This window comes from Penaeus chinensis, chromosome 24, assembly GCF_019202785.1.
Source record: "Penaeus chinensis breed Huanghai No. 1 chromosome 24, ASM1920278v2, whole genome shotgun sequence".
Classification (NCBI taxonomy): domain Eukaryota; kingdom Metazoa; phylum Arthropoda; class Malacostraca; order Decapoda; family Penaeidae; genus Penaeus; species Penaeus chinensis.
This window is the reverse complement of record NC_061842.1, coordinates 24,224,514-24,237,013: the sequence shown is the minus strand read 5'-3', so window position 1 is coordinate 24,237,013 and position 12,500 is coordinate 24,224,514. Positions and strand designations below refer to the sequence as shown.

Genomic DNA, 12,500 nt, shown 5'->3' with positions numbered 1-12,500 from the left:
TTGCTTCTCATTCTCCTCCCTCCCTCCATCCACCCTCCTCCCTCCATGCTCCCTCCTCCCTCCATGCTCCCTCCTCCCTCCACCCTCCCTCCTCCCTCCTCCTCCATCCTCCCTCCCTCCTCCTCCATCCTCCCTCCCTCCTCCTCCATCCTCCCTCCCTCCCTCCCTCCTTCCTCCCTCCTCCTCCATCCTCCCTCCCTCCCTCCTCCCTCCTCCTCCTCCTCCTCCTCCTCCTCCTCCTCCTCCTCCTCCTCCTCCTCCTCCTCCTCCTCCTCCTCCTCCTCCTCCTCCTCCTCCTCCTCCTCCTCCTCCTCCTCCTCCTCCTCCTCCTCCTCCTCCTCCAATTAATGCTTTTTAAAATAAAAAAATTGTGATAGATATGGTATATATATTTGATTTGTATATCATTATCCTTTTTTTCATAGCTAGATTTAAAGTCTCTCCTCCTTGTGTCTAGGGATGGTGGGCTGAAACGCTCTGCTCCCAAGAAGGAGTGGAAAGAGCAGTACCAGCAGGAATTCTCAAGGCGTCTTAAGGTTCAGAATGTCAACACTGTAAAGAAGGAAGAAAAGACTGAATGACTAAAGGATGAATTAGAAAGAAAGAAGGTCACATAAAACATGATGAATGGTTGAGAGAGAGAGATGCGATGGCATGGGAGCCAGGGTAGGGGAGAGAAACAAGATGGAATAGAGCAGTAAGAGAATCAGGGTTGGTGTAACAGTGACTGGCGTCCGTTGTGTTTCACGCCAGGTGCTAACTGCACTCGTGATCGCTCGTACTTATACGTTCACACATTGTTCCCTTCTTTTTTTTTCTGGATGAAGAGAGCAGTGAGAGGAAAGAGAAAAGACAATAAGTTTAAGAGGCAAGATTGAGTAGAAGATCTAAGAGCTTGAAAGTGGCAATTTAAATTAAATTTATGTGGATAAAGTTTTTCATTGTTTTCGTCCTTGGAAGTCATTGAGGGATATATCAGGTTTCTGTGTGTTTCTTGTTTGGCTGTTGGAAGGGGAAAAGGAGTAGTATCACAGTAGTGGTGCTACTACCCCTAGTAGGAGAATTTGTGGCAGATGAAAGATTTACTATCTGCTCTCTGTCAGGTATATTACATTTAGGTGTTTTAATACTCAGATATGAATGTCATGCATTTTTAGAGCCATGAACTTTTTTGTTATATAGAATGGTCTTGTTTCAGAGTGATTGCAAAGAATAACCATAAACTAAATTATTGATCCTGTTGGATATGTCAAGTATTGATTTGGTTTTTGTTCTCATCACGCTTATGTAGGATATCGGCACAAATAACACTGGAAGATGACTATAATGTTGCAAGTATTCGATATTCTGTCCTTTATGGCTATACTTGATGTTTGGTATGTCAGAGAAATAAATGAGGTTTAACATTTGGTTTCTGGAATGAGACTGAATATTGCTTAAGATGACCAGTCAGTAGTTATTGTTATTCTCTTATCCTTTTTCCCTTGAAGGGTCAAAGACTAGATTATTTCCGATGCTTTTGTTGTATCCTGGAATTGCTCTTTTGTTAAAGGTGCATAGGTGGTGATTTGCTACATCTGGTAGAACCATCAGGACCAATAAATAGTATCACCTAAAGTAGCATGTGTGAGGGTATTTTGAAGAGGTTGTCCAAGTCTCAGTTATGGTGTGTCTCCATTTTTTTTCTGGTGTTTATGTATGTGTGCACGCATGTTCACATGTGGTTGCATTTGTAAATTATGTCATAAAAGAATTGTCCACTTAATAGTATGTGTTTTAAGTACATGAATCTGTGTTCCATTCATACTGTACTTGTGTAATAATGTAAGCATGCTTCTCACATGGCATTAAACCTGTATGGGGAAAATATGTTAGTGACAACTTATGTAGGTAATTATGAAACAATTATGACTGTGATACATAATTATATTTATATATATGAATTAGCAGTTGATACTTTGTAAAGTAAATCATTAGTAAGTCATTAGTAATCAAAGGAAAGTACTTTAATATAGCCCAATGACCCTTTAAATCAGATGTCAATATCTTTCCTGCTAAATTGTGGACGTACATTTCCATTACTCTACATTTTGATTAGTTTTGTAGCCATATTAAATGTGTACTTATGTATATGTATATGTATATAAATGCAAATGCTTGTGCATATATATATGTGCATATACATATGTATATGTGTATGTATATTTGCATGTATATATATGTATATATGTAGATGCATTTTTATGTATATATATATGTAGATGCATTTTTATTTATATGTATACATATGTGTATATACATATGTATGTATTTGTGTGTGTTTGAATATATATATGTATATATATATGTATATGTGGATAAATATGTGTATATATATGTATATATATGTATATAAATATGTATATATATGTGAATATATATGTATATATATGTATATGTATATATACATGTGTATATACTTATACATATAATTATATATATATATATATATATATATATATATATATATATATATATATATATATGTATATATAAATATAAATATATAAATAAATATATACATAAATAAATATTTATATAAATTAATATACATATATAAATAAATATATTTATATATAAATATATATGTAAATATATATATATATATATATATATATATTTATATATATAAATATATCTGTAAATATATATATATATATATATATATATATATATATATATATTATATATTTATATATATATATCATATATATTTATTTATATATATATATATGTATATATATGTATATATATGTATATATTTATATATATATCATATATATTTATTTATATATATATATGTATATATATATGTATATATATGTATATATATGTATATATATATATATATATATATATATATATATATATTTATATATATGTATATTTATTTATTTATATATATATATTTATTTATATATATATATATATATTTATTTATATATATGTATATTTATTTATATATATGTATATTTATTTATTTATATATATGTATATTTATTTATTTATATATATATATGTATATTTATTTATTTATATATATGTATATTTATTTATTTATATATATATATGCATATATATATTTATATATATATATATATATATTTATTTATATATATATATGCATATATATATATATATATATATATATATATATATATATATTTATTTATTTATATATATATATATATATATGCATATATATATATATATATATATATATATATATATATATATGTATGTATGTATGTATTTTTTATTTCATTTATTTATTTATTTGATAGTTTTTTTTTTTTTATATATTTAAGTTTTCAAGCTCAGATTTTTGGAGGAGATGTATTATGTATTTTTATTTATAATTATTATATTTGCAATATTTAGAAGAGGTGCATTGCCTGTAAGACGTACATCAATGGACACAGCAAAACAATGTGAGCTATATTTCAGTAACTTAATGATTCATTACACAGGCAGTGCTAAGGAGGTAGCAAACCGGAGCAGTAACGAAGAGAAACAGAAATCTAAGTGCATGCTTGGGGATGAGAATTGAAGAAAAGGTGATGCACATATGCTAAATGTTAGTTGTCTGAGAGGCATTCACTAATAGTTTAATTGGCAAATAACAAACAATAGGTATGAATGCCATTGAGATTGTCATGTAAGGAATTTTTTGGTTCTTCTAACAATATTGGCATAAGTGGGAAAATAAGATGTACATGCCATTGTTAATTTATCACATACAGCAATGTGATAGGTTGTATGCAGTTAGGTGAAGGAAGAAAGATAACATAGCTAATGTCTGTGTTATAGTTTAATGTAGAATGTTATCTCACAGGATACTTTACACTAGTTTTTTAAAGTATACAAGGTGCAATTCAGCAGTGAACAATTTGAGCTGCAATAAACATTGAAAGTATGATAAGATAAATGTGAATATTTGTGCCAGTGTGAACACTGTAAAAATTATACTGAAGGGATAACTTTGTTTTTCTTCTTGAAAATGGTATATTCAGATTTTTGATGATTTACTGATATTTTCTATATTACCTCCATTATTAGCAGCTGTCAGTTGCAACTGATTTTGATACTTGTTTCATGTTCATCATCATTTTTTGCATGAATCTGTTTATTTTACAAGGGATGAGGTAAATAAACAAGTTACTCCACAATTTTCTACCATGAAAGTCTTGTCTCTTGATTTGAGAGTTTTGGGCATGTCTTGTCATGACCCTTACAGCTTAGTCATTGTCATAAATACGTTGCATCATCATTTAGAGAGAAATCATGAGCCACAGATTCTTAGATGAACCTATTTGTGGCATCCATGCATACCCCATTCTCATCAACTGTCATATGCCTCAAGGCAGTTCTTTAGACTGCTGCTGCTTTTTGTTCTTTTTGTTCTTCTTCCTACTCTTCTGTTGTTCAGAATGATAGGAATGTTGTTTATTATTACTGCTGTCACTTTCTGACAATAAATTTGGTATGTGTCTCTGTATGTGGTGTGGTTGTTGTGAAGTGGGCCCTTGATATTCACGTAGTTCAGAATATCTTGGAGTTTTTTTGATATGCTAATCTTGAAATTCTGATTATTGTTGTTGTGTAAATAGGCGTTTTGAAAAAAAGAAGTCCAAAATGTTCACCATAATGATTATGATGCCTTTATATTACTGTATACAATGGAAGAGTATGAAATAACCAGATTTTCAAATAATCCAGAATGTAACAGCAAGAAAAAAGTCTTCCCAAAATATCCTAAGAAATTCTGTCATGGCTCGTTCCAGCAAATGAAAATACAACGAAAATACCGACTTCACTTGTAGAAATAACCAGCAAAAAGTCAGATTTACAATACTTAAAAAATATCAAGGACTGGTCCTGTTAGCATGCATGTATAATACTTACAAATTTTGTATGCAAGGTATTTATTGAGATTGTTCAAGAGTTATAATCAATAGTTGATAAATTTGGTGTGAATTTGTTAGTTTACACAGGTGAACATATGAGGCAGATTTCAGGATTCATGTGGATGTACTCTTGTATGCCATAAAAATTTGTTGTCTTAAAATAATATCAACCAGAAAAAAAAGTAAGAAATAGAGTAGTTGGGGCAAAATGAATAGGAAGTTTCTGAAACTAGTCACTCTAGAAGTATTGCTTGTAAGTGTTCACATCTACCTATAAATAGCTTTGACATATCATTTATATCAGGGAAGTCTTTGTTTATTTTTTTCATAACTTTTGTTTTACCTTGATTATTTCTTAGATGTGACCAACTTAAGAATGACGGGGCTTGTTCTAGTGTAGGGTCTTTTCTACTGTTTATTGCATAATTTCAATTTGACTAGAATTTATAGTTCTTTTTTTTTCCAAGTCTTTTATACCATTTTGTTGATGTGTGTCTTACATTTAGGGGCTAACAAAAGGAAGAAAAAAGAAAAAAAAAGGACAAAAGGAAATGTAAAAAAAAAAAAAAAAGAAAAAGGAAAAAAAGTCTTAAGTAAACTTCTAAATTACTACTTAAGCATTTGATATAATTTTCTGTAAGTTGCCACTGCTTGTCATATAGGCAGTTGGTTTGTTAAATTTGCCACAGGTTGAATTATTTGTGTGAATTAGTTTGATATAATTATAAGGGCAAATAGCATAGTGATTTCCTTTTTCAAACTCCCTCGTCCCTTACAACCAGAGGCCATGAAAGAAAATTTAAACTTAACCCATTGCTTTTGGGGGCGGCTTGTATGTACTAAAATGCCACTGAGTTTAGTTTATTAATTGTGTTTACATGTAGATGGCTCCAAAAGTGCATAGTCACCAATCATTTCCTAGTCTTACCTGTTTACCTTTTTCCTTGATTTTAAAAATTAATCTTTATTTAATTTTGCTTTTAGTATTGTTAATAACATTATACTAACCATTATGTCAGTGATATTAATAACATCAGGAAAGAGGGAAAATAAATATCCTGAAGTCAAGGAAAGGGGAAATCAGGTGCGGTCATGTAGGCTTAACAATTGTCTGCTGGGTGGCTGAGCACTGGTAGAGCTATCTGTGTGCAAACATATTTCACAGAACAAAACGAGAGAGGACAGTACATGTTCCCAGTAGAATTGGGTTAAATAAATTAACATGAATAGGTACTACATTAATTTCTAGCATCATGTAACATCTATATATTGCTCTTTACTTAAGATTTAAAAATGTGATAAACTTTTGCCAGTAAATGCACATGTTCACAGAAAAAAATAGGAAAAAAAAATAGAACAGTAGTTACAAGGTAAATTTAGATCCTGCAGATCTGCCTTAGCAACAAAAAAGAAAAAAGAAAAAAAAATGCAACTGTATCACCAATGCTACTAGTACTTGGGTCCAAAACTTGCTTAGTGTGATTGTGCAATTTTTATCTAATAGCCAGAAAATTAGAAGAGATGTTGGCAAGTTGGTGGAAGCATTATTATATTCCACACTCCTTATACTGTGTAATCCCTTTAACTCCATCCTAGAACCAAGTGGGCAAGCCTTGATGTGTACCTGTGTATCATGTGAATTGAGAGTGAGGGAGGTTCCTCGTGTCTTCCACCAACTACCCACGGCATCAGAATTATTTTTTGACCTTGTATTTGTGGCGCTCCATAGTCCCTTTCGTGAGATGCAAACCACATCCAGTGTATATTTATACAAAGCCCTCTGTTAGTGTTAGAGATAAAAAGAGAGAGAACTCTCTTGAGGCATATTATATACATGTAGATCTTTATTGCAGTTTTTTATACCTTATTGTAAATTTGTTTTGGGTATATTTTGGTGCATTACATACATATTGGTGTTTCATCTCCACATGTATTTAGGGCCAATATCAGATTTGTAGGGGAAAATGTGTTGAATTTAGCCTAAAGGCAAGTATTATATTATTAAAGTGCGCATTTCTACTTCCTGTTTTATTAGCCATAACCTTTGAAGACCAATATTTTTCACATTTAGTTGAGCTTATCATAAATTGATTACATGACAGTGAACCTTTAATATTTGTTGAAAATGAGTGTTTTTAACAAAATTTAAGGAAAAAGAAAAAAAGATGGTCATAAAATAAATATATTGCTTCCAGAACTTTATATACATCATGAGGATATTAGCAGCTAACCCCCACTTAATGTATTCAACCATACATAGCATATATTCAAATAGAACACCCAGTCAGTATACAGGTTTAGAACAGTCAATATTTCTTTTACTCTCTTGAACAGCAAAATCAATTGTTCTTATCTAGGGAAAGACCAGTATTTGTTTTTTACCAACCATACCATCACTTGGCATAGCATCTTTTAAAGCAGTTTTATAATCCTGAAAGGGGACCATTGCATGATCTGGTGGACACAACTTACCCTGCTTCACTAAGTCAAAAAGTTCCTCTAACATTTGCTCTCGTTCTGGGTGACTAAAATGGTCCTTATTCCAGCGGGTCATCCAAAATCCCTTAAGAGTCACATCTGAGAAGATCAGGGAACCAACGGGAACAGTGACAGGCTGAAAGGAACAAAGACTGAGTTATCATAAATTATTACTTTTATGTATTTTTTTTTTTTGTTGACATAAATCAAGAGAACAGTATCACAGATGTGAAGGTGAGGCATGTGAATTTGCTGACTCATGGTAAAATTATATATATTTTAAAATTTTAAATACAGAATGCCCATCAACAGTTACTTCAAATGACTTAAAAGAAGAAAAAATGGATAACCACCCAAGCCAAACTTGAATGCCTTCCTTTTGCTTGGTTCACTCACTGTACACTGCTGACTTACTTTTCTTGACATTCCACCATAAGTGACCATAACACCTTGGGGTGACAACTGCCGCAAGATCTCTGTCCCACTGCGACCACTGACACAGTTTAGAGCTAAACTAGGTTTAGGGAGAGCTTGGACTGCCTCACTTTTTCTGAAATGTTAAAAGTTCAGTGAATTGTCCTAAATACTTATAAGATTGAGATCAAGTATTTGCTACTTCATCTGCATTATACCCCCCAATCTCTTACTTGTTGTCATGGAGGGGCTTAGGAGATGGGGACTGCAGCCCAAAGTAGGGGATCACCCCTACCTTGGTCCTCAGCCCTCGCCTTAAGTTATTTTGCACGGTCTTTTTTTTCTTTCTTTTTCCTTCTCTTCTTCATCCCTTCTGTCCACTTATCCTAATCGTTGACTCATTTTTACCGCTTTCACCATGATACTATCCCTATCATTATATTATGAATATGCTGTTAACGGCCTCAGATATTGACAGAGCAGAACATTTTCAATAAATAATAATTCTGCATTATATCTCCCCAGTCCCTTGCTCATTGTTGTTGGGGGAGGCAAGGGAGACAGAGAGACAGTGTCCCAAGGTAGGGGATCACCTCAGCCTTTGCCGCAACTCCCTTTGCATAGTCTTTTTTTCTCCCCCTTTCGTTTTCCTTCTCTTTTTTTTGTCCATTTATCGTAATTGTTATCTCATTTTTACCCTTTTTGCTACAATACTTTACCATAGTGCTATATGACCTTTGATGTCTAGCACATTTATTTGTTTGAACTATTTTCCATCTGCATTATACATGAAAGCAAGAATAATTACACTCAAATATATTTATTTGAAAGCACCAATACTCCCACTTTTAACTTCATGAAAATATAAAATCATTAACTATATTAACTATCTGATAAAAAAAAAACAAAATATAATGTCTTTCCTTAATATCAGCATATGATTAGGATAAAATAACAATGGATGTTTTCCTTGGAAAACTAAGAAGTTCTTACAATGGGTGCAGTACCTTAGCACCAAAACAAATTGGCTTGCTGTTAAGCCCTACCTGGACTCTACATGTTACTTTGAGGTTACTACATATGCTAAGAAACCCAAATTCACATTGCAAGACCTCAGAGGACAAGAAAACTGTTAAACCATAGTACATAAAATATGAAAACTGAAAATCATATTACCATAGGTCAATTAAAGTGAACTACTGCCATGGCTTCTAAAACATACATAACCTATGGTAAACTATTCAGAAAAATATCACAGTATTGTTTACCCTGCAGAACTCAACAGCACTGTTGAATTTCTGCTCTATATTGATTCATGTAAAAAAACATGACAAAGTACATTAGGACAAACATTTTCTTGGGAATATGGGATCAAAGAAAATGTGTGGTTTTATACCCTATTCATAATTATATAATTAAAATGGGCCATTACTTTTACTCTTTATCACACCAGATATAAGGAAATAGCAACCACCAACAAAAGCACAGATATATCCATTAATAGTGAAGCTTTGGATTTTTACACATTTATTCCCTTTCCTAGGAAAATAATGCATCAAAGTAGTATCTACAAGTTGAAACTACAAAGACTAATGTTCTAGTCAATATAGAAGTCTATCAAAATCCCTCCCTTTTCCTTACTTGACCTCTCTTCCCCAACCCTGTCAAACATCCTCATGGAATCCCCCAACTTTTCAATTAACAACCTGTTCTCCTTCCATGGACACATAAATACCCTCCACTTGATCTAATCACCCTTGGTCCTTAAGATCCCCTTTCTATCAATCCCTATCCTATTCCACTCCCACTATCCCACTTATTAGGATATTTTGTTCTAAAAAAGAACTTCTTTAAATCCCTCCCACCAAAATTCTTTACCATAGTGCTGTGTGACGTCTGATGTCATCTTTTAGTCTAAAACATTAATCATTAAACAGTTATCAAGGGATTTTCAAAGGATAAATCAAGAATTAAAAATAATATTCATGCATCCATATACTCCTGAACAGCATACACTCACGGCCTGCCATATTTCTCTGCAGATGGAGCAGTATTTATTGTATCTAAGGTGAAAGATAGATGAAGGGGGGCAAAGGCAATAAGATGAGATAGGTGGTGGTTATACGGCAAATGTTTAGTTTTTATTGTTAATATACAATGAATACCAGAATAACCCATTACTGATTACTCCTCTCTTACTTACACTACTACTACTATTACCACTAATGTTCATCATATATAAATAAATAAACAAAAAAAAGAAAAAAAAGATAATTATCTCATACTTCAGATTCAATGAATATTGCATTATCTAAGGGTGATGCATAAATATCTATGCCAGGCTATGGGTGTAGTTGGATATTTATTTGTGAGTGTACCTCAATTCTTCCTCTGTTACCACAACAGTTGCTCCAAGTTTAGTCAACTTTTCCTTCAATTCATCAATGGTTGGGCGATCACGGACAACATTCACTGTCCGCCAGCCAAATGCAGCTGCTATCTGGAATAATCCATTAAAATTTTAGTGGCAACTTATGACTTTGTAATTTACTGTTTATTTCATATATTTTGCTTCATGACCCATACTTGGGCATTTTGACAGCAAACAGTCCAAGCAAAATTTGAAAATTAAATTTTTACCTGTATGACTGCCTGGCCTACTGCTGAGTTGCTGCCATTCTGGATGATTGTATCACCTTCCTTTAGAGGAACAAAGTCCTTTAACATACGATAGGCAGTGCATGGATTGACTGCTATTGTAGCAGCTGTTGCTACATCTACATCAGATGGAATCTGTGGAAATGCACAAAGTATTTTATATCATGTTATCTAAACATACCAATCTACCTGTTAACTGCTTTAACTGCAAAAATATAAAGAGAATTGGTGTTTTCTGCATTTGCAATATATTTTCAGGTAGATACTGTTTCAATTCTTACCACTAAAATTCTTTGATTAGTGCTACTTGATGAAATATGTAAATCAAACATAGGAAAATCTGTGAAAACAGTCTCAAAAAAAGTGTAAAAAGATTGCTAATGAGAATTTTGGAAACACCAATATGGGCAAAGCTAACCATTCAACATCCTGTAAAATCACAAAACTTCACAGGTAAGTGAACTAGCCTCTTACTCACCTTTATAAGCTCCTTGTGTGATGCCACAGCATAATCCCTCCATGTGCCCCAAGCATTAATCCTGGGTATGACATGGTCTCCTGGCTTAAAGTCACCCGCTACACTATTGCCAACCTTAACAATTCTTCCTACACCTTCATTGCCAGGTATGCTTGGCAGTGGGGGCTTCACAGCATAAACCCCCTGGATGGTATTGATATCTGCGGGATTCACAGTGGCAGCTAGCATTTTCACCAGGACCTGATGGAGGAAGAAATGTGTATATGACAATCACCTAATCATGACAGCAAATATCCATGAATCTAGATGTAATACCTAACTTTATTTCTTCTTCATTAGCTTTATAATAGAATATGACAATAATAAATAATACAAAAAATCACATCAGCTGACCCCTGCGTAAAACTGAGAAGTTTGTAATCTGATATAGATTAAAGATTAGAGATGGATGTGAAAGTAGTGCATATGAAATAAATAAATAAATAAATAAATAAACTAAAATGCACATGTAACTTACATCTAAATAACTTATACAGATTAACTGTTTATGGCCTTTGATAAGAATATTAAAAGAAGTAAAATTATAGAAATATCAAGGAAAATAAAAGAATATCATACAGTAAAAATTAAGCCACATATGATGGTATAAGATATTAAAATAAATATATAGTATAATAAATATTCATGTAGCCAAGCTGAACCTTACTTTTGCTCATCAAATCAAAATCTAAATTGTCCTAGGAAGATTAATCAGTAAGTCTCCAGAATATGGCTGCATCAAGTGATGATAATAAAAAAGTAATGCCATGCCTCTGAATTTCTGTTTAATACACATAGGACATTTAGTTGTTTTATTCACAGATCTGCAGGCTGTGATATGTCATCATAGGTTTACCTTTATTCAACGTAGACTTTTTTTTACCCAATAGCGTTGCTTCCTTGACAAGCAGATCAGTTTTTCCTAATCTTCATGAGGTTCTAACCTGACTAATTAATAATCAATGATATGGCAAGTGTATTAGTATAATTAACATTTTAATATCAGAACCAAAGACGAAGATGAAGAAGAAGAAGAAGATGACTGTGACTCTGTAATTAATGGAGCAGGAAAAGGAATAACCTTGGGAAGAGAGCATTTCCTTATCCTTATTTTTCAGCTTTATTTGTGAATGTCTGACACAAGTAATGCGCTTCATAGACATGCTGGATGTCTGACTCATTGTTACTAGAAAATAGAAACGTGATTATTATTACTGCCGATAATGAATGATCAAGTCAAGTAATAATGACAGCTTCATATGTCATTGAGATTGGCCTTCATGTTAAAGAAAGTAATGTTCTCTTCCTTATTCTAGTGACTAAGCACTTTTTTTTATTAGAGCAACATCCAATATGACGTGTTGGTTTACTTGACCATGTTGCATGTTTCGTTGTCACTTCATCTTATTATGGGAAGAAACTGGAATGTCTCTGGATGGGTTAAAGAGAAAAAATCACCTCAACCAATCACTTTTTCACTATTCTTC

The 12,500-nt window shown here is 32.6% G+C and overlaps 2 protein-coding genes across 6 annotated transcripts in view; one reads left to right on the top strand and one right to left on the bottom strand.

Moving 5' to 3' along the window:
* LOC125038246 (glycerol-3-phosphate acyltransferase 4-like) overlaps positions 1-1,867 on the top strand; it is a 50,092-nt gene extending 48,225 nt beyond the window's left edge. For all 4 annotated transcript variants that reach the window (XM_047631677.1, XM_047631678.1, XM_047631676.1 and 1 more), the window contains one exon: positions 458-1,867. In XM_047631677.1, coding sequence (XP_047487633.1) covers positions 458-581 — 124 coding nt within the window. In that variant the 3' untranslated portion in view covers positions 582-1,867. The remainder of the gene's footprint in view (positions 1-457) is intronic.
* A 5,247-nt stretch (positions 1,868-7,114) lies between these two features.
* LOC125038091 (enoyl-[acyl-carrier-protein] reductase, mitochondrial-like) overlaps positions 7,115-12,500 on the bottom strand; it is a 26,225-nt gene continuing 20,839 nt past the window's right edge. For both annotated transcript variants that reach the window (XM_047631353.1, XM_047631352.1), the window contains exons 2-6: positions 10,975-11,214; positions 10,479-10,631; positions 10,217-10,338; positions 7,839-7,974; positions 7,115-7,560 (exon numbers count right to left, since the gene is read on the bottom strand). In XM_047631353.1, coding sequence (XP_047487309.1) covers positions 7,300-7,560; positions 7,839-7,974; positions 10,217-10,338; positions 10,479-10,631; positions 10,975-11,202 — 900 coding nt within the window. In that variant the 5' untranslated portion in view covers positions 11,203-11,214 and the 3' untranslated portion in view covers positions 7,115-7,299. The remainder of the gene's footprint in view (positions 7,561-7,838; positions 7,975-10,216; positions 10,339-10,478; positions 10,632-10,974; positions 11,215-12,500) is intronic.